The sequence below is a fragment of the Gymnoscopelus microlampas genome (assembly GCF_963454915.1).
Source record: "Gymnoscopelus microlampas genome assembly, chromosome: 1".
Classification (NCBI taxonomy): domain Eukaryota; kingdom Metazoa; phylum Chordata; class Actinopteri; order Myctophiformes; family Myctophidae; genus Gymnoscopelus; species Gymnoscopelus microlampas.
In genome coordinates, this window is record NC_139962.1 from 46,351,050 (window position 1) to 46,374,831 (window position 23,782).

Genomic DNA, 23,782 nt, shown 5'->3' on the forward strand with positions numbered 1-23,782 from the left:
CTCACAGCATCCTAAGCCAAATCACAGTGGAAGCATGCAACATGCAATGCAACGGTATGAGGAGGCCATATGGTCAGTGTGTGTGTGTGTGTGTGTGTGTGTGTGTGTGTGTGTGTGTGTGTGTGTGTGTGTGTGTGTGTGTGTGTGTGTGTGTGTGTGTGTGTGTGTGTGTGTGTGTGCGTGTGCGTGTGTGCGTGTGTGTGATGGTGATGATGTTGAGGTTCCCACGAAGGCTAACCATCCATTTCTCTGTGCGCTCACTCACTGATTCACTGAACGCCTAGGTCTGCAGTTATTATAGCATTAAAGTCCACAGGGAGATGGGGCTTTCTGGATTATTCAATTAGAGCCAAGACAAAATGGGTCGCTTTTACATGGGTCATCTGATCTCATAGAAAGAATACAACTAAGGCCTGTTTTAGTCTGCGTCTCAGTCTACAACCGCTGTCCCAGTCAGCTCAATATTTTTTAAATATTGACTTATGCTGCAGTAGGCCAAGGAACTCAAGGAATATATATAAATTATATATATTTTTAAAAAAATCTAATCGGCTTCACATGCACTATAACATCTTTATGTTTTGGCCTATACAGTAATGTCTTGAACTAATAAAAAACAAATGATTATTTGATTTACAGTGGGACAAATTTATAATAGCTTAGTTGCAGCAAACATTTCACATCACACAAGTGTCTAAATCTGGTCAAGTTTACTGGGCTGAACGAGCAAAAAGGGCTTGACCATTGGTCTCGACTCGAGGGCTTTGCGCATGGATGTAGTTCGTGGCCCGTGGTGTCATCAAACACATTGGGCCCAAACTCAGAAGAGGGTATGAGAGTATATGGGTGAGCAGCCTTCATTGAAATCAATGGCCACTGATTTTGAGTCCACTCTCCACATTATATAGCTCTATGTATGGGTCTCTCTGCTGATCATTTCTTAAAAATGTTTCTAAATAACTGATTTTGAGCAGGTATGAAAGTTATTTTTATTCTTTTTTTTTGTCATTTTGTTCTTGTCAGTGAATATTTCCATGCTATATTACTGATATTACCAATTAGTGCACATACTATATATGTTCTTCTCAGAAGATATTTCCTGATATGTAGCCCATTTGGCTACCTGTAACCTGTTTGATCCCAATTTTGTCAGTACTCTGATAAGGGGGCGCTTGTTTGATGTTCTTGAATGTGATGTGTGTGCTTGTGCTGTATGTGAAATTAGTTATTATTATAGTTATCATTATTATTATTTGTGTTGTTGTTGCTACTGTCGTTATTATAATTAACATTACTCAAAGGCACCCATGCCATTTCCTGTGTCCTGGGTCTAGTCTAATATAAATAAAACGATCCTCTAAGGCTTATTAAACATAATTATGTTTAAGTTTGCTTGGGAACTGACAGTGACAGGACTTCCAAACCCACCCAAGGTTTACCTGCCTACTATCATCATCATCAAATCTGAGCAAATTACCCACTGCCCCGAGTTCTCTTCTGTGTGCTCTCCTGGGGGTCCTCGGCCTATAGTTTAAGAACCAGTGGCCTCCGTGAGGAGGATTAGTTGGACCAGCTGCCCAGAGAGACCCTCGGCCATGGACTGTGACACCAAGCCTGACCCTGGGGTGGCTGGGATCAGGAGGACATGAGGATATTCGGGTAGCACAGGGCGCGCACACGCTTGCTTGTGTGTGTGTGTGTGTGTGTGTGTGTGTGTGTGTGTGTGTGTGTGTGTGTGTGTGTGTGTGTGTGTGTGTGTGTGTGTGTGTGTGTGTGTGTGTGTGTTGTGCCTGCCATGTCCACTCTTTCAGTTAAGTTAACCGCTGGGCCACTCCAATGTGGTGGTGGGGGGTTGGGTTTGTGCGGTGGTGTTTGTTGTGGGTGGGGGGTTTGAAGGGCAGTCGCGTGCTTCAGGAACATCTGCCTCTGTTTCTCCTGAGTCAAGCTTTGGTCAGGAGAGAAAGGAGAGGAGGAGGGGGAGGACAGGGGAGAAAGCAAAAAGACAGGGGGGGGTGGGTGAAGAACAGAAAGAGGAGACCTGAAGGGGAGAGAAAGGAGAGGAAAAAAGGAAAGAGAAGGGGGGGGGGGGGGGGGGGGTATGAGAGGAGGAGAAGTACGTCTTGGACGTAGGAGGTACATGAAAGGATCTATCATGAATAGGCAACAACTGAAAACACTGCTGCATCACGGGAAGTATACAAGCCCCAGGCCTTTGTGTACACATCATGGACACAACAACTAATGCTTAATTTATACTCTGTTGTACAACGGTATCGCTCACAGAAAATAGCAGATCTACAAGCTATTTTCGGTGAGCAACACCATCGTACAACAAAGTATAAATAAATCATAATGGGGCTGGTTAGAGTATATGATTCAGCCTGGAACATTTTTAGGCTGGACTGACTCAAGCCTTTACAAAATTCCATCAGAATCCAGTGAGAGTCAGAGTCCAAAGGGTATCCCAAATTTGACTCAAATTCCTTAATCATCCTCTGCTGATTAATTGAAATGAATGAAGTGGGAAGAGTCCTGACTGAGCAATTAATTGATTTACTCTGACAGTCTGTCATGTTTGGACATTATATTATTAACTTAAAACCATGTAAAAGGCTGATGGTAGGTAGTGCTACTCTTTAGACTAATATTAGTTGAATTATTCAATCTTTTTTTGTGAAAGAGCACCATGCAACCTCTGTTTAGTGAAGTCCATATAAAACCTGACTGGTCTTTTGTGGTTGCTGTTGTTTTTTAAGTTGAATTGAATCTATTTTCAACTTAATGGGTCAGCGATTAATTAATGCTATGGCCAGTAGCATATTTTAAGAAACTTTATGTTGTAATGGGTTATGCTGCAGATAGGTCAAGACTCCAGAACAAAACCTAAAGGCACAGAAAAACCATCAAGCAGGCAAATAAGCCCACTGGTCATAACGGTAGAGTGGGGGGTGCTGCTGATTTACGACACAGGCCCTCGCCCCTGAATGGATCACTGGGAGGGGTGGAGCTGTGTGGAGAGGCCATTGTAACATGTGGCTGGGGAAGGACAGATGCTGACAGCTGGACTGACAGCCAGCATATGTCCTGTCCTGTATGCTTGGTGTCCACATACAATAGGCTGGATGCTTTGTGTTGAAGGTAGGCGGTAGGCCTAATAACTTACAACTCCAGGAAGAGCCCCTTCTTAAGGATCTGTTGGATAATTGCCTATTGCTGAATATACTAGTCTGGAGAGGATACAATGACGTAGAACACTTCCATCAAAAAGGAAGTTCTGCAATTCTAGATTTTATAATTTGTCTCGATATACTGTACTTGCAGACATTAGCTTCTGTTTGGGCTGGAGTCTTGCTGCTGCCAACAAGCAGCATTCCAAACACGGTATTACAAAATAACCATTAAGGCCATTTGTAGACTCCACAGTGTAGTTGGTATAAGATAATTCAGGCACAAACACAGCAATAGCATCAAGATTGAATGCAGGAGAGGCACATGTAAAAGAGTAATACAAAAAAAGAAGAAGAAGATTGATAGTTTTAGGAACGAAATGGACCCTGGCAGATCTGTAACTCTGACATTGCACAAAATGGAACCAAATAGACCCTTACCTGGACCCTCAGTAGGTGGCCAACTGAGGGTCCTTGAAATTTAAAAAGTCTGAGAACCACTGCCATAGAGCAGTGGTTCTCAACCTGTGGGACGGGAACCCCAGGGGGGGTCCCCAGATAACAGTGAAGTGACAATTTAAGGACTTTTAAGACGTTGTTAATACCTCAAAAAGAAAAAGAAAGTAAAGAAAAAAGACCATTTCTGCAAGTAACTAATCAACAAACTGGTCAAACATTGGCCAAATGATCAAATAATAGGCTAAGAAAGAGGCAACAATTGTGAAAATAGCCGATCTACAAGCTCACAATGCCAACAGCTATTCTCACAATATTTGTATGTGGAACCGAGTCAAACAAAATGTAATGCCTCAACTCCTACATTGAGTCCAAGTGCTTGTCAGGGTGGGGGACCCCAAACCCCCAGTTCAAATATGATTATTTTAGCCTGAAAAGGTTGAGAACCACTGCCGTAGAGGGCGGATCTAACGGTGCAGCTCCATGCGCCGAGCACGTGCTCTTTGTTTTGCAACGTGATGACGCAATGTGTAGTAAATAGGAAGTAATTTGCATACGACAACAGCGCTGCTGCTCGGGCTTCCTCTACTCATTCAGTAAGTCAAACCTAAACTGTGAAATATCCGTCATAGTTGTGTTGTTTGGTGAGTAAAACCCTGGCGTTTGCTTCTGAATGAGCTACTCACGCTTTAGCTTTAGCTCACGAGGCAGAGTGAATGGTCTGCATACAAAATTCATATTTGAAACAGTCTCTGGAACCATATACATCACTATAGTCCCTTTCGGAACCCTTACTACCTTTTTTGTATTTGGGATGAAATACAAAAGTTTATCTGTGTGTGTGTGTGTGTGTGTGTGTGTGTGTGTGTGTGTGTGTGTGTGTGTGTGTGTGTGTGTGTGTGTGTGTGTCTGTGTCTGTCTGACTGCCTGACTCTCTCTCTCTCTCTCTCTCTCTCTCTCTCTCTCTCTCTCTCTCTCTCTCTCTCTCTCTCTCTCTCTCTGTCTCTCCAATGTGTAGGAATGGGTGTGAAAGGTCTACAGTACTTTATGGAGCAGTGTTGTCCGAAGGGCTGTGTTCCTGTGGACCTGAAAGAGATGGCGAGGAAACATGTAGCCAAAGACCAGCATGGCCCCTCAACCACAGCCAACATTTCCAGTTGAGTTGATTTTTGTCTGAAAAATTGATTGGATTATTGAATATATATATATATATATATACAGGCTAGGGTGTGTACTGTACAGTATGGATCACCATCATCTACAATGGCAGACCAGTGTGTGTTTGGACTTCAAAGTGGTGTGCGTCAAAAGCCTGTAGCTCTACATGCTGTATGTCTCTCTTTACTCCTGTGTTCATTGGATGAGATAACACTATTATGTCCATTACTTCACGCACACCCCAATCATCTGATAAAATGAATGAAACAGCCCTAGTTTACCGGCTGAAAATGCTCTTTTTGATTGCAGGGACCAACAAAACAGGCAGCACAATCAATGCTGCTATATTGATCTCAATTAATCCATACGGCAATAATCGTGTTTCTTGCCAATAATTGTATCGATACAGAGGCTACCATATTGATACGGCAGAAAATGCTGTGTGACGCGGCTTTAAAAAACAAACAAAACAGCTATGGTGTGTTTGTGTGTGTCTGAGGCTCAGACATGAGTTGCAGTGAAGAGAATATTTCATTTGCATTTATTAATAATTAGCATTTATCCATCAAAATTATTTATTTGTATTTGTATTTTTTCCTTGCTTTTTGTTTAAATGTCATCAACTAAGAAACCTAACATTTTCAGACAATATATTGGTCAAAACATCGCCAATCGGTGGTCTAGGTCTAGTACATTTAGTAGGACATGGTCATTATTCAAAGTCAACGCATATTGCGATACATGTCGTATCGTGGCCTCTGTATCGTGATACGTATATATCGTGAGGTTGTAGGCAATACCCAGCTCTAACAGCAACTACACAAGAGCACAGTTTATTCCCAAAGTAGATGACTCAGGAATTATAAAGAACATACGATTACAATTCTGCTTACAACTCAGAATTGGTGCTAATTTGCTAAAGTCATTGTAACATACAATATGGATAGCTTCTAGACAACCTCCATAATGGCACTTTAGGAGAAGTCACTGGTTTCCACAGATATACTCACTGAACAAAATGTAATATCTTATGGTCAAATGTAATAATGCATACTATGGCAAAGACAAGAAAAAAACGTAGACAGACCGTATCCCCAAGTGAATGCTATTGGCATCATAAAAGTACTTCCAAGTACCTGGTACCAGGTATTAATCGAAGCACAAAAAATGAGGGTAGAGACATGGTGTGCCGAGCCGGGACTATGCAGTGGAAAGGGGCCATAAATGTCACCATGGCCAGCTGCTATTGGTGACCTGGCTAGACTGGAACACATTGACATCAGCCAAATTACACCACACTTAACCTTCTTTTATCCAAATAATCTCCTTTAATATCTAATCACTAGCAGCTCACATTGACCACATAAAAGCTCATTATGAGCTCATGTTTGTACAGCTCATTCTGTTACAGGAAACCTGGATCACAACCACTCTGAATTCCACAGAACATTACACTAAAACAACAAGCAACAACACTTCAATAGCCCAGGCCGTGGAAAAGGCATTGCAACCTACTTTGATCCAGAGTTTTCATTGTTAAACCAAGCAACCAAACAACACATTCCAAATAACCTACCTCAAATGTCCTGACTGTAACCAATGTGTATAAATCCACAGATGCTATTAAATGCACATTTCTTAAACACCTTGACCAACTTCATCCAGGACCATTCAGACTATGGGAACTCTGCAATATGTACATAATGTACCCGACTTGCATTAATAATTTCTCACTGAGAATTAACTTATTATTATTGTTGTCTATTATTATTACGCTGTCATACACCACATTACAGCTGTGTGTGTATTAAGCATGATAATACAGGAGATGAGACTTTATATGCCCTCATTTTCTAAGCACGCAGCCTTGCTTCCTGCTCCATTTGCCTTCTGTTACTACTAGGTCCTATGTTGGTGGTGGATGGTATGGGCTGCCTACGTTACTGGTACTCCTGCAGGGACTGGGTGTGTGGGGGGCAGTGGAAAGAATACATGGCCCACCTGGAGAGATGGATTGAGGCCTTCACCTCCGCAGGCATCAGATTGGTTTTCTTCTTTGACGGGGTGGTGGAGGAGGAGAAGAGACAGGAGTGGGTAGGACATGTTGTAAACTCATCTTATTTTCTTAACTTTTTCTTTGAGGTTCCACATCTTTCAAGTCCTAGAAATCACATGTTGAGTGCTATCTAATAGAAAAATTGAGTATTTGTGTGCTCTACTCCTCTTTCTCTGGTCATTCATCTATGGTGCTTTCTTTCTCTGTATCCCTGCTCTCTTCTGTCCTTTTCTCAGGCGAAGAGGAGGCGTAACGCATATAGGGAAATTTCTAAAGTGTTCCATCATATCAAGGTCCACGGAGAGCAGCCTGTTAAAGGACATTTCTGTCTACCTTCTGGCCTGGCTACATTCACACGTTTTGCTCTCAGGTTAATAACTATAATAAGCTCCACACTCCTGTGGGGTATTTTCTTTTTTTGTCACAGTACATTTGCACATACATGAAATTTGTCCTCAGCATTTATCCATCCTAATTATTAGGAGCAGTGGATGCTAATATTTTAAGTCTTTCTCGGGGGACACTTCGACACATACTGTAGATTGGGGCTACAAACCAGGGACCCTCTGTTGCCCTGTTGATATTATTAATATTCCTGTTCCTGATGATGATGTTTTTCAGGATCTACTGTATACTGCTCAGGTGTTGTTTCTGTTACTGTAGTAGATGTTGTTTATGATTACAGGTCATTGGGCCAGGAGGTGTTCTGCTCAGTGCAAAACGCAGACTATGAGATCGCTAGCTATGCACGTCGCCATGGGGGCATGGGCATTCTGGGACAAGACACAGACTTCATCATCTATGACAGGTTTGTTACGATAATTATCTTATTATTGTTGTGTTTTCTTTTTCTAAGTGCTACAGTTACTATATTAGGGCTTGGCAATTAACCAAAAATGTATAGAAAGTTTCTAAACTGATATTTAGAACCAATAACCGATTTAATCTTGTTCATGTAGGTTATAATCAAGAAGCAATTAAAAATATTTATATTTCTTATATCAACGAATCGAAACAAAAACATTATAATCGTTTAGTCGGATTAACCACATAACCCTGTATTATACTTTATTGTACAATGGTGGCATACAAAAATAGTGAAAATAGCCGACCTACAAGCTCAGAACCCGATGAGATTTGCTATTTTTGTTTTAAATAATCGTTCATTAATCATAATCGAGGCAAAGGTTTGAAATAATTGTGATATTGACTTGGAAGTCATATTGCCCCCTACAGTGCATAGTAAAACTAAAATTGTGTCTATGAACCTTGATTAAATGAAACAAATCTTTTGAAGTGCTCCCTACCTGTCAGCGGCCAAACTGCGGCTAAGTGACCTCACCACCATCCTCTATGACAGAGACAACCTCTGCCAAGCTATTGGATTGAGTGTTGCCCAGCTTCCACTGTTGGCCTGTCTCCTAGGCAACGATGTGGTGTCAGAGGGGCAGATGCAACACATCAGGAATGACGCATTGGAAACATACAGGTCTCTATTATTATTTGTTTTAATTATTTTATTTTTTATTACATTTAATGAAGAATTAATTTACCGTATTCTAACTCACTATGCTCCCTTAAAAGAACCGTCAGTGTCCTCAAACCTATTACTAAGGCATGAAGAACACAAACGCTTTAAGCAACACATTTCACATGAGTGCTGTACTTTATACATATAACTGCACACAACATTCTGACATATGTTTAGAAGGGTCTCTTGATCAGAGCACATCTATTGACAATCTCTTCAAAAAAATAGCAATGCACTTTGCCCCAATGTATGTTACCGATTTCTAAACCTGGGTTATATCAGGAATAAAATTCCTGAAATGTTTGGAGACATAAAATGAAAATGAACCACACTAGGCTGAACGCTTGCCCCTCAAGTATGCAATATAGCCGTCCCGTTATACAATCCAGTACTCCTGCAGTAAAAGGTATACTAAATCGTATGACGGTGTTGCTCGCGGAAAATAGCTGATCTGCAAGCTCACAATGTGAGCTTCTAATTTCAGAGAGTGACACCGTCACCGTCAGAGAGTGTATATTAATCATTAGTGTTCTCACTTCCAGGAGAATCCATCCTCCTTCAGACTCTGGTGGCTCCCAGGGGGAGAAGGTTCTGGCGGTAGCCCAGCTGGTGAGCTCTTTGTGGGGCAGAGAAGAAGGAGAGGTTGGGCTTATACCCCGGTCTCTTGTTATGTCAGCTCCAGACAGAAAGCACCTGGAGATCGGACTCCACTCATACTTGCTACCTGAACAGGATAATCTCCTAAACTCTTCCCTGGGCTCTGGCTGTGTGATGGACAAATATGTCAGTCCTGAAATAATAAAGGTATGTTCTAGAGCTGCAATTAGCGATTATTCTATCGACTAAATCAATCATACATGTATGTCTGATTAACTACTTTGTTGTTTGTTTGATTGATTGATTGAATACTTTTACAAAAATGTAAACAGCACACAGTCACAGTAATACACTTGAGCTAAAAGGATAACGAAATTGACAATTTTTATAATCGATTAACTATTGAAGACCTAGTATATTCTCATCAGTGGCCTACATGAAGATGTTAATACACTTTTGGCTCTAATCCTAACATGTTTTCATCAGGTGTGCAGAGAGCAGCATGTGTCAGCCCAGGGTTTCATGGTGTACAATGTTCTGTGTGAGGGAGTGGTGGAGTGTAGCAACACTCTGGAAGATGAGGAGGACACAGAGCTATTGCCCCAGGCCCTGGTCTACAAGCCCTGCAGAGAACACATCTACAGTCTACTTTTGTGCAGGCACGATGGTAGTGACATACGCACACACACACACACACACACACACACACACACACACACACACACACACACACACACACACACACACACACACACGCGCACACGCACACAGTCACACACACACACACACACACACACACACACACACACACACACACACACACACACACACACACACACACACACACACACACACACACACACACACACACACACACACACACACACACACACACACACACACACACACACAGATTGCATTATACTTCTTTCAGCCAAAGATTGCTGTCAGTCTAGGAGTTGACAATACATCACAATGTAATGTGTGGTGAGCTTGCTCCTTTCATGCGACACCAACATAAAAGGAAGTATAAAATAGGGCTTAAGTGGTTAAGCCCTTCAAATGATGCTCCTATGATCTTTTGATCTGTACACTGAACAAACACACATCTGGACAGATAAAGATACTGCCACTGGAATTTGCATTTGAGTCATATTCCATTATTGTTGTCCCAGGGCAGTAGTTTGAGCACACATCACATTGAATGTCTTCTTGTGTTTCCAGACAGTAGTAGGGATGTACCAGTTGTAAGGGAATGGTTTGCCTCCCCTGGAAATCCTCTGAAGAAAGCGGACATGGTCTGCCCTGTGCCTCCCTCAGGTACTGCATCCTCCGCTTCCCTTGTATACTTGTCTTGGGGCCAACCTTTTGGGATTGTGTAATAATTAACACCACCTGATGCAAATTAAGAGAATGAGGGGGGAAAACACTGATCTTCAAGCTCACAACGCATCCCAATCTAGCACGTTGTGAGCTGCTAGATGAGCTGTTTTCGCCGTGTGTCACCAACCGTACAATGAAATAGGACTTAGGTGGTTATAGTTTACTGTGCAACAGAGATGTACAACATAGCAACAGGCAATAAAAGTTAATTACACAGTCAATTGATAAGATATTGCCTTATGTGATTTAAGCAATTATTCTGAGACAACCCAGCCCTGTCCCCAAAAGTCCTCCCGTCTATCCCTGCTTTTAGACCACAGTGATTATGAAAAATTGCCTGAGACAGCAAAACCACTACTCAGTTTGCAGTCGAAGAGATCAGTGAGATGTGAGATTACTGTATTTTTCCATTCACTCTGAGAGTGTACAAATGGACGTGCAAGGGTCCATTTGGTTACATTTGAACGCTGTCCGAGTAACAAACGCATAAATGAACACAGAGGATTACATTTGTACATCCGTTACAAATGGATAAAATAACACTGAGGATTTTACTGTGTATACTGTAGGTACGGGTCCGTTTGGTTACATTTTGTACATTTGCGAAGTTACAAATGAACACTGAGGATTTTACTGTGTTTGTGTTCCCGAAAGGAGAGCAGCCCAGTCTGGAGTTGTTGTGGTTCAGCAGTGGCCCTGAAGTCTCTGCTCTTCGCCTCAAAGCCTTCCTGTCTGTTTTTGACTGCCAGGAGTTCCTGGAGCTACATGGAACCATAGAAGATCCTCTACTGGTCACACTTTGTCTGGTCACCTACATAGTCCTTCAGGTAGTGATGGTTTTTGGTCTACCTTTTTAACAACTTTAAACCTTGATGTCCCATATTTTAGGCATGTCTCTATGGGTGAAAAATGTAAAAAAAAAAAAAAAAAAAATCAAATCTACAAGATCACGTTGCATTGCGGCACCTTGTGAGTTTGTAGATCTGATGTTTTCACTAAAAAGTACAACAAAGGATGTGAGGTTTAAGTGGTTAACCATAATCCTATCAATGTGTTCAACTTCAACTTCAAGTTTAGTGTTGAATGGCAAATTTACAGGTGTAAGTTGCAGAAAAGATTTTTCCAACATTTTGCAGTTACAAAATATGAATAGAGAAAGGAACAAAGGAAAAGGTCAGAGAACATGACAACAATATCAACTATAGATAAGGTGTGTGGTCAAAAAAAAAATCTAAATCACATCTGTATAGTCCACTCCACACCAATGCAACCCCTTGCAACTACTTGCAACCATTATCCCCAAATGGCTCCCCAAAAAGAGTCCAGACCGCTGCATTTTTTTGCAACTGGTTGCAAGTTGCGAAAGTTTGCATAGGTGTGGACTGGGCTTTAGTGAAAACTTTATTCAGTAAATATTTGTAATCAATACTTATTTTATTTATTTCTTTAATTAGTTCCATTTTATATAGTCAATGACATAAAAGTACAGTTCAGTTCACCAGTGTTTCAGTTACATCCAGCCAAATAATAATATTTTTCTAAATAAACAGACATCATAAAAAAAAACTAGATTCAATCTAGTTCATTCCTATTTGATCAAAATAATGTTTGTGACTCGCTCTCATGTATTATTATTAACAATTAATCCAGTGCTGCAGGATAGTTTTCAGCCATACAAGGTATTCAAGTATCAGACTCTAATCTGATTAAAATGTTACCAAAACTTTTGCTTTTCAGTCGCCACACTCCTCTTTATTTATATTAACACAAGCATTGAGCCTTTTAAATAAAGTTTTGTATCTCTTATGTAGTTAGTGATTAGTGTAAACACAGAATGAAAGACCAAATGTATTTGGTCACACTTCACCATGCAACAAGCTTTTTATTTGAGATTTACATTGGTAATGAATGCACAACAAACATTCATCTGCTTTTTGTCCACATGCGATTTGAAAATAAACATCAGTTGTTGACAGTCTTTTCCATGTTGCTTTGTCGTGGCTAGATGTCAGCCATTATCATCAGTGTAGCCACAGACACTGGTCTATTCAATGGCTGGTGTGTTGACAGCAGTCCTGTGGTCAACAATGGCCATGATAAGCATCTGAGGGCCAGGACAGTTTGAACATTTAAATCACATTTATCTTATTCACGTCATTGCTGTTTTTGCTGTGGTCTTTAGTTTATAAAATATTCACCTTTAATGCCTTCATTTCAATTCAATTTTCTTCTTCAAAGTATATAAAAGTGTCTGGAAGCCTTTGTTGTGCATTATCCCAGCAAGCTCTCAATGTCCTCTGGATCACTGCTTGAATTTCCTGTCGTGGATTACTAAAGGGAAATATAATCGAATCTAATTACAGTTCACTAGTATGCAGTGGACAATGGACATGCATCTGTACTTTACAAGATCTACACTGAAATTGCAGACGTTCATTAGAAGCATTATTAATCTATTGAGAACTTTAGACCAAATCTTGTACAATCATAGTTACATAAATTATGTTTTCTGTCATACCTCTGCTTCTTATAAACAATAAAGTGCATCTCTAGTGATGACAGATGTGTTCAAAATGATTTATAAGTATGCAGGCAAAGTCAGGACTGTATATTTCATAGTCAACATGTGGCAAAGTTGGTCTAGAGAGAATCCAAAAAGGATGAAAGAGAACTCTCTTGGCCAGAGACTTATGACAAACAGATCGACAGATAGAGGGATGAACATCCAAAAGACAGACAGACCCACTGACAGATTTCAGACATGAACAAAGACATTCACTCAGATGGACAGACAGATAGACAGACAGCTGGATAGACTGAAAAAAAAAACCTGGCTAGATTTGGAGACCGGCCCACAGTCAGACAGACAGATGGACAATTAAAGACAAACAGAGACTGAGAGAAAGCAGTCAGCTACTGCTGTCAGTCTGGCTATTTGTTCTCTACTACTCCGCGGTACACCCCCCCCCCCCAACCCTACTCTATTCAAACAGCTCCAGGGTTTGTTTTGTACATACAATTAAGCAACCTTGTTGTTTCTAACATGCAGCATTGTTTCTTTCTCTGTTTAACTGCAGTGCAGACAGCAGACAAAACATAGAGATACAGACCTTTGTGGGTGTGTGTGTGTGTGTGTGTGTGTGTGTGTGTGTGTGTGTGTGTGTGTGTGTGTGTGTGTGTGTGTGTGTGTGTGTGTGTGTGTGTGTGTGTGTGTGTGTGTGTGTGTGTGTGTGTGTGTGTGTGTGTGTGTGTGTGTGTGTGTGTGTGTGTTCATTCAGGTGCAGCAACTGTCCATGGAGGACGTGGATGCTTATCTAAGTCAAGCTGTGTGTCTGAGACTCAAAAGCCCCCAGGAGCTTGAGTGTATCAAGGTCAGTTCCAAACACACTTATAATGTACACACAGGTATTATATAGATCATCAACATATGGTATTAACTGTTGCGTTTCAAATTATTTCATTCCTTTTGCACGAAAGCCGTGTATGTTCAGCATCTGTTCATTTTTATATAACCTTTTTTACATGAACTTAAAGTTTACTTGATTACATGATGATGATGATGAGTTATAGGGTCCCACCATCCCAGGACTCATGTGCATTCAATAAGGGAGTTAATGTATGATTTTGTTTACGTTCATTTCTGAAATCTGAGATGCAAATTGCACGCATGTGCTATAAATGGTTAATAAAATAAACTTTCCTTAACCACATGAGGCCTAGCTTCCATATTCTGGGAATGTCATAAGTGAACATTTGGCAAAAATGAACGAACATTTGGAAAAAATGTATGAACATTCAACAAAATGAATGAACACTGGCAAAAATTGATGAACATCCGGCAAAAATAAATGAACATTCGGCAAACATTCTACAAAAACTGCAGATCTGCAAGCTCACAACACATCGTATTGTGACTCATTGTGAGCTTATAGGTCTGTTATTTTTGCGGATGTACAGCAGTGTATATACGGTTTAAGTGGTTAAAGGTGCAGTCTGTAAGTTAAATGTCCTACCCAGATCCACCACGCGACTGGTGTGCAGACATTCCTGCTGCTGAGCTAATACAAAAAGCTTAATTTTGAGCATCAGACAATACCACTTATCAAACAGTAGTGGTCCTACCCGACCACAGGATGACACAAAATGTCTCTGTAGAAGAGCAGGTAGACCAACTACAACCACTGCAGTTGTGTTATGTATATTGTATTAACAACACCACACAGATCGGTCAAATCGGTCATATTTTATTCAGTAAAGAAAAGTTATGGATGTCAGCTTTAAGGTTCTTTTTATAATAAATATTGTATAATGAATGTGTGACTTCGGACCAGTTGCTTCTATTCAAGACTTTTAGGATTATGCTGCATCAAAGTAACTTTGAGGTGGTGTCATTGTGACTCTGAGAGTGTACACATGTAACCAAATGGACCCGTAAATAAACACTTAGCATTTCACAGTGTACCACTTCTCTGCAGCCTATTTCTTAGAGAGGCTACATGGCCTTGGTAAGAAGTCAGCTGTGATTTTCCATCCTCTGGGAAAATGGCCCTGCTGTTTGCTGCCTTGTTGGAGCCCCATTTATTTTTACTGCTTAATTACCATACTCACATCTAGTAATTTGTATTTTTGCTGCTTGTCTGTTTTCTACACAATAATTAGGGCTGGGCGTCGATTTGAACATGGTCTTTGGGAGTGTTTCAGAGCCTGAAGGGGGGGTTTTAGCTGTGTGACTAGTGGATCGTTCATCTCCGTGGGGGAAAGGAGGCACACTTTCATTCATTTAGCTAATGGGGCTCTCTGTGTTTAGACAGCTCCAACAAACACACAGAGAAACACAGTGACATGCACACACTCACATTCACCCATTGATCGGTCACTTTAGATAAGTGTGTGGGGGTGTGTGTTGAAAGTTTTAGATAAGGAACTAACCAAGGCAGCCAAGTTGCTGACAACACACACTGAAACAATGGCAGCCACCAGTCTTAAAGTCCTGGACTCACAACAAGCAGAACAAACATCCAACAAAAAACACACAGACACACACACACACACACACACACACACACACACACACACACACACACACACACACACACACACACACACACACACACACTCTGAGATTATCAAAGCAAAACTAAACAACAGCACGCCCCAAGACAGAGAATAACTTCTGTGTTTGGGGGAAGGGGGTTGTCGGTAATTTTTGTGATGCGTTGGTTTCGTTGCGACATTCCTCCTCATTGAACTGTGATTGTGGTGTGTGTGTGTGTGTGTGTGTGTGTGTGTGTGTGTGTGTGTGTGTGTGTGTGTGTGTGTGTGTGTGTGTGTGTGTGTGTGTGTGTGTGTGTGTGTGTGTGTGTGTGTGTGTGTGTGTGTGTGTGTGTGTGTGTGTGTGTGTGTGTGTGTGTGTGGCGACAGTCGCCTGTCTGTCCTGCCTGACGCTCACCACATGGAGCTATTTACACCAAGCACACTCCGCCCCACTGGACACACAAGCACACACACACGTTCTGTGTGTGTGTGTGTGTATGAGAGAGTTTATGTGTGTGTTGACACAAAGTGAGAGGAAGAAGAATTGAAACGTGCGCACACTATCTGTCTTTCTCTTATTTTTTACATTCTGAATATGTGTGTGTGTGTGTGCGGTTGTGTGCCTGCCTGGAGTATTTAGTATCTGTGTGTTCATTGTTTGCTGTAGGTGAATCTGTGTTTGGCTGAGAGCAGATGGTAAGCAGGGTTGTGTGCGTGTGGGTGGGTGTGTGCACGTGTGCAGGTAATTATTCCTGTCTGTTATCAGTGTTGTAAGGCAGGCGACAGGTGAGAGCATAGGACACACACACACACACACACACACACACACACACACACACACACACACACACACACACACACACACACACACACACACACACACACACACACTGCACATCTGCCTGCTGTTAACAGTTACTTTCATTACATTACAGTTAGCTATTATTGTCCTTCTTCCGCCTTGTATTTAACCGTTATCTTCTTCCTTTATTTCTTTTTCCCTCCTTGTTTTTTTCAAACCTTAACATTGCTCTGGTCTTTGTGCATAGTACACTGTAAAATCGTCATTGTTAATTGAACTCTGAGGGCACCCTTACAGGTCCATTTGGTTCCATTTATACACTCTTACATTGCCCAGTGTGGCACAAAAGATTAGCTTCAAGTTTCTACGTAATATCTATGCAAATGAGCGTTCCAAGCTTTTCTTTAGCGTTGTGAAGCTGGACAGCAAAACCTCCCATTAGAGTTAAATGAACACTCAGGATTTTACTGTGTGCAATCCGGAGTGCTAATTTTGCACTGACACCATCAGTTACTTTTACCCTCTGCATTTGTCTGTGTAAATTGATTGATTGATTGAATACTTTATTAACATGCTTATTAACAGTACAGGTAGTATAGTCAAAGGTAAAAGCTAAAAGCATAACACAAAAAACTGTGTCTCCTGCTTTATTAGACAGTGTCCATCTGTGAGGGACAGTGAATAGAGGCCAAAGAGAGGTGAACGATAAACGATAACAATAACGGTTATGCACCAAATATAAAACAAATATGGTATTGATTAATATTCATGTAGCATCAACCAAGTCGAATGATAAATAATCAAGTTTTCTTTGACCTCCGCTGTCAGCTCCATGGCCTCTCCAGCCGTGCGGTGCAGTTGGGTCATCTTTATGTCCGAGGGCTGGGTCATCTCTGGGGTGCAAACTGTGCTAGTGGCTGCCCGCTGCCCATCGATGCCATGATGCCCTGGCACAGCTTTGATGGCCGCCTGTACCATGCCAAGTACCTGCAGGCGCACAATGGTGCCAAACTCATGATGATTGTGGATAACGATGTGAGTGTAACAAAGTGTGAAATGATGAAATGATATTATTATGCTAAATCATTCTTATATTATTATGCTAAATCATTCTTCCACTCAGAATTTGAGTGAAGTCTAATAGAGAGATGCTCTGTGTGAGTTTTTTTTAATACAAATGTGTTGGTCATTCTAACAATGTCTCTTCTCTGCAGTCCTCCTGTCAGTCTCTGTTCCTGCATCTGAAGGAGCAACTTCTAGAAGTCTGCAAGAAGAGAGGCAGAACCCTGCAGTCTAAACCCAGACCTGGAACCCGCACTATGGAACCCAGCTATAGAGACAGAAGCAGGGCTGGTTCCACACACACTGGTGAGAGTCTAAAAACACATGCTGTACGCTTTGTAGTGCCTTCACTTCACCCTTTGCCCCAGTAGATACTGTAAGCTTTGTAAACATATAGGGGGCTGAAACAATTAAACCTGAGAAATGTGAGCCACGCTAATTTCTCAGGTTTACAAGGAAGGACTTGAGAAGAGTCAGAAGAGCTTGGTCATCGGTTGTTTTGGTTTTAGTAACATTGTAATTTTGCTTTAGCCGCTCATAAATATTGCCTAAATATAGACTAGAAGAATTATAATTGTTCAGGGTTATATTTAAATATTATTACATTTTGCCTCAAAGCGTTATTCCCAAAACTATTGAGACCTGCAGTGATTTCAGTGGCTTCGGTGTTATTCTAACTCCAATCAATACATTTATTTAAAAGATGGCAAAGGAGCAAAGTGAAAAAAAAAATGGCAGAGGCGCATTAAACTTGACATTTGTAGAATGTGTGGTTGTAGTTCTTTGGTGCCCCTCACAGAACCACATTACCCAGAGGGCCGCACTGTAATGAGCTCCATGTGTGCTGTGGCCACACACATCACCCCCACCCCCCAGTGTGTGTCTACACACATGCGCACACACACATACACTCCAGCACACACGCTTGGTTCCTAGACATGCTTTGTCAGAGCAGTAGTAATAGTAGGGTTCTGTTTATAGGCTGGGAGAGCTCTATTTTAAGACACACAACAAGACTAACTGATTACAGACCTCTCCCTCTCTCTGTCTCTCTCTAGCCACTTTTATACACAGATCCCACAATAATGGCGTAAAGAAGAGTGGCATTAATGCCAACTTTGCTTTATTTAACACAGAACCAAACAAAGCTGCCTCCATGTGTACTTTTACATAGTGTGCCAGTGTTCTAGAATGTATGTGTAATACAACATGTCAGCATCTAGTGTTATGCTATTTAAGATAGGGCTGGGCAATTAAAGGGATATTTCACTTTCAGAAAAACTTTTGGTGATTTTATCATCTACTCAGGCTTTTGTGAGCCCCCCAGACAGTTTTTAAGTTGCTCGATTCAGTATTTAGATATTTGATTTTCATTTTACAGACACGCCCCCTTCCTATACAAACCCATTGTAACTTCAAACTCCATTTTAACCATGTTAGATTCATCAAAAACACCCGTCCTTGGTTCTGGTGACTCACCCTGCCCTCCTAATACGTGAGGGGGCCGTGTTTTTCCGAGATTTTTTTTCATTTATTTTATTTTATTTTTTTATTGTATTTTTTTTTTTTCATTTTCCCAAAAAAATATTAAAAATAAATGAAAAGGGTAATTGAAAAAACACGTCCCCCTCGCGTATTAGGGGGGCGGTAGGAGACGGGTGAACCAAGGACGGGTGTTTTTGATGAATCTAACATGGTTAAAATGGAGTTTGAAGTTACAGTGGGTTTGTATAGGAAGGGGGCGTGTCTGATAAAATGAATATCTAATATCTAAATATTGAATCAAGCAACTTAAAAACTGTCTGGGGGGCTCACAAAAGCCTGAGTAGATGATACAATCACCAAACGTTTTTTTGAAAGTGAAATATCCCTTTAACTGAAAATATATCCAAACCGATATTTAGAACCAATAAGTAGGTTAATCGAATAATCGAGAAGTGAAGATAAGCGGGTCGGGTTGTGAAAATACATGTATTAAAGCCGTTTATGTGCGAACATTTGAAGATGTATTGAGTAAAGGTTGAAGGCAGAAAGGTGTGCAGTCCTTAGACGTCTCACCCCTGTACTGCCTTGCCAGCAGTGCTTTGTACACAGACGTGCAGTATATTTCACTCTGTGACTACCTCCGCACTAAGGCGGAACAACAACGTCCCCCCATTCCGTGTCTCAGTCTGTACCTTTTACAACAGCGGTGTGTGTGTGGGGGGGGGGGGGGGGGGTTACTTACAGGTCAGTAACACATGCACAGTTATGGATCCGTGGCCTTATGCACACCAAACTGGGTGAAATTAAAACGTTTGAGAACCAGTGATTTACAGAACAGCAATGGGGAATAATGGCACAACTGTCTCTCTTTCTCTCTCTCCCTCACTCACTTTGCCTCTCTTCCTCTCATCATGCTTCTCCTCTCTCACTCTTTCCCAATATCTGTGAAGTTCACTCTTTATCCATTTATCTTTCTCACTCACTCACTGTGCTCTCTTTCTGCTACTGTGCTATAGCTCACTGACTGACTGATAGAGAGAGAGCGGGAAGGAAGGAAGGAAGGGGAGGGTGGAGGAAGGAAGGAAGGAGGGAGGATGGGGGTGACCAGCTTAAGGAGAAGGCAGCGTCCGTCCTCTGTTCTTTCTAACGATTTTGTCGCTTAGAATTATGCATTTTTAGATCAATACTCCGGGCCGGCCCAATTTAAGCGCTGTCTGCAACAACTTTGTGGTTCATCAATGTCCAATTTCCAGACGTAAACTTGTTGAAAGAAACGTTTGAGCACATCTCCTCTGCTCAACCAGCGGACTTCAGTGTAGCTGGGTAGGCTGTGTAAAATATAATTTTGTTGAGATCTTCCCTCGTCATTCAGGTAACAAAATGTGCACTGCATGCTACTGTACCTTTGTAAGTACACCCATGGTTGCCGTCATATTTTTGTTGTTACTTCCACATGCACATTATAACAAGTGTGCAAAAAATAGCTTGCCTCCTGTGCATGTAGGCAGTAGTAACATTACAAAGTGCATAATGTAACTGCCCAACAGTTAGTAGCATAAACAACAAGGGTCAGTAACGCCTGTAATTCGCTATCCATGTTGACTAGTAGTAAAGACATCATTTGTTTTCTTTCAGAAAAGGGTCAGGTGATAGGGATGTGACAAATGCCGGGTTGTTATCGATGAGATTGAATCAAGAAGCGAACAAGAGTGTCTGCATCGTCATTTTCAAAAGTCTCTTTTCCCGCTGTCCAAACTAAAATGCAATGCCAGAGTTTTCACAACATAACGGTAGTGTTTTGAAAGGTTTCCGTTTTTTAGGGTTCAACAACGTGTGGATTGTAGGTGCAAATGAAAAGGTGTTATTGTGTTCATTTTTTAAGCTATGTTGATGAATTGAATACATAGGGGACCACAATGGAAACAAGTCCCCAGGACTTTTTTCTGTTATCCTTTTAGCCTTAATGTCTGACTGTACCTTGCGCTGTTTAGATTTCTGACAAATAAAGTATCCAATCAATCAATCAAATTAATGTGGATGTAGCTTAGGTGATTAGTTCAGGTAGGGTCACACATGAAAATAAAATTGATGCAGACTCTAAGAATATTTAAGAGCTGGCAAGGACTACCACAGCATGGTGCTGTTAGTCACTGAAGCACTGATGGAGCATATTGGTGGATGTTGTTGAAGGAGGCAAACCCCCCCCCCCCCCCCCCCCCCCCCCCAGGTAAATGTGAACAAACAATTTAACAATGAAAGGAAAGGTGAACCCATAGATGTTAATTCACAGTGTACAGCTCTAGACAAAGTGACTTAATGTCTCCAGCAAATTGTAGAAAACAGCTGTGTGCCATGTAGGCACAGAGACTTTGATTTGCGCCAAACTGTCTCCCTTCTGTCCTCGTCAACTATTGTGGGTCTCTGGAGGATGTTTCTGGTTTTATAGATGGAATGTGATACAACTCTTTTTACCTCAATGTTTCATTTCTGCCAGACGTAGACACCAATCATTACTACAGAGCTGTGGGGAGATGGTATTTGTGTGTGTTTGTGTGTGTGCTCTTTATATGTGTATGCCTGCATGTACACACGTATGCCTGTGCTTATACCCATGTGTGTGCGCGTGTGCGTGTGTGTGTGTGTGTGTGTGTGTGTGTGTGTGTGTGTGTGTGTGTGTGTGTGTGTGTGTGTGTGTGAGAGGAAAGAGAGAGAAAGAAAGAAAGAGAGAGCAGCAGTGGCGCTATGTGGTAGAGCTGAGGGCCCACTTTGGTTTTTGTTTGGAAGCAGGCCTGATGTTTAGTCTCCTCAGCAAATATCTTTACTGCCTGACTGCCCTCACAATTACATTTCAACAGCAAATCAGGATGTGACTCTCAGATTTAAAAAATAAAAAATAAAAAATATATATATAAATATATATATATATAAAAAAAATAAAACGTCTTGTTCCATCCAAACAGAATAAATTAAAACCTTATTTTTTGGCTTAATGCACTTTAGATTGTATTCATTTTGAAAGGATTTCATTGGTTCACTTACAGGCAAACAGTAAAGAACACTATAAGCACTTTCAGTAAGGAAAACGGGACTATATATTAGGTGATGTTCTTGGTTCATAATTAACTGCTTAAACCGTATACCCCAGCGGTCTGAAGGCCACTTGGCCCACCTCCTCTTCACCCGAAAATATCCAGTCCACAAGCTACGCGTTGCCCGTTGTGAGCTTGTATTTTGCATTTTCTTTGAATGCTCGCCTATTTTCACAGAACGTTCAAAACTTTCAAAAATAGCGACAACATCAGACAAGCTCACAATGTGTCGCAATGCATTGTGAGCTTGTAGATGTAGGCTGTTTTTGCTATTGGTCGTAGAACGAAGTACACAGAACCACAATGGAAATAACTTTGGGCTTTTTTGTGATTTGATCCATTTTGGCGCTTTTAATGGTTGCACTGTTTGCTTGTAAATGATGCCAATAACATATTCTATTATATTATAAGTGGTTAATGTCAGGGCCCTATGAAACTACAGGTTACACACAATTCCAATTCTTTGTGTCACCACTCACCTACCCTTGCTATATTTATTCTAGACCTGTATGGGCCTGGACACCTCACACTATCGGTTCTCAAAGTGGGGTCCGGGGACCCCCAGGGGTCCTTGGGGGGGTACCAGGGGTTCCCCGGCTAAATTAGTTAATATAGCATCACAATCATTTTAACCACTTTAACCATGTTTTATACTTTGGCTATTCAAAAATAGCAGATGTACAAGCTGGTAGATCTGCTATTTTTGAAAAATCCCTGTCACAAAATATTTTTAAGATGGGGGTCGGTGGCCAAATAAATATCATTTTGGGGGTCCTTGACATGAAAAAGTTTGAGAACCACTGCCTCACACAGCAAGGAAAGCCAATTATTCGCTTCAAATTGACCAGATGATCGAATCATAAGTGGTGTGCACCAGGTAAACTTAAATCAACCCTAGTTTGTGTTTAATCTTCAGGACGGTCGAGGGGTGGCCGAGGGGGCTGGAGGGAGAGCGAAGACTGGAGAAGAGACCGTCAGCACTCAGGAGGATGGAGGGACACGGGGGGGACGAGAGGGGAGCCAAGTGGATTCCACAACCAACGAAGGGCAAGAGGGGGGCAAAGAGAAGAGATGGTGAGAGGAGAGGACCAGGCTGGAGCCCCTCATCCTCATGGAATGTTCTGGGACTCAAATCCTCCTCCAGCACACTCCAGAGGTCACACTAGACACCCCAACAGAGGGAGATACTAACTGGCTCCTACTGTAGGTAAACCACAGCACTAAAACATAATTGTTTCTACTTAATAGCCATGAATTTACCGTTGTTAACTCGTACCGGGATTAAAAACATTTTTCTGGGGCGCTCCGGGGTCTCACCTGGCATTTACTGTATGTGGTGAGCCACCACATAAATAATGGCCTTCTGGCAGCTGGAATGTTGAACCCAACCTGAGGCTCTTTCTCTTTTAACAGTTTTTTATTTCTTTTGTCATAAACATGTCTGTAACAAGACACGTAAAATAAAAATAAAATATATACACTTATATGTTGTTGAAACAATTATCTTGTTTTGTATAACTCACAAATGTAAAAATAAAGAAGAGAGAAAAAGAAGGAAAGAGAAGGTCTGAGTAAAATAGTAAAGGAAAAGGAAAGCAAAAGAAAAGGAAGAAGAGAGGGAAGGGAATGCTGAGCATAGCCTATATGGTCTTGCCTATGGTTGGGTCTTCCTTTTGGCTGCCTGTGAACATCGTAAAAATCCATCCAGGAGGAAAAGGATGCCATGAAAGTTCCACAGACTGAAAGGACAAAACCTCTGGTCTTTCCTTTACAGAATGAACTGAAACACATACACACATGTTACTGCACAGTAATGTGTACTCGTCCATTTGGTTACATTTGTACACAATTTCTTTTACTGTGTAGTGAGCTGTTGTTAACGGTTGTGTGTTCGTATGCATGTGTGTGTGTGCGTGCGTTTGTGTGAGTGAAAGAAAGAAAGAGTTTGTGTCTATAGGCAGA

The 23,782-nt window shown here is 41.4% G+C and overlaps 1 protein-coding gene across 1 annotated transcript; it reads left to right on the forward strand.

The window, feature by feature from the left end:
• Positions 1–4,184: 4,184 nt before the first annotated feature.
• Positions 4,185–23,208, forward strand: fam120b (family with sequence similarity 120 member B). Its single transcript, XM_084051796.1, has 14 exons — positions 4,185–4,219; positions 4,642–4,779; positions 6,685–6,875; positions 7,074–7,207; positions 7,523–7,645; positions 8,135–8,326; positions 8,911–9,172; positions 9,452–9,632; positions 10,190–10,285; positions 11,003–11,175; positions 13,627–13,719; positions 17,013–17,219; positions 17,399–17,552; positions 22,737–23,208. Exons 2-14 carry the CDS (start codon positions 4,644–4,646, stop codon positions 23,009–23,011), a joined length of 2,217 nt encoding a protein of 738 aa, XP_083907922.1. The 5' UTR covers positions 4,185–4,219; positions 4,642–4,643; the 3' UTR covers positions 23,012–23,208.
• Positions 23,209–23,782: the final 574 nt, after the last annotated feature.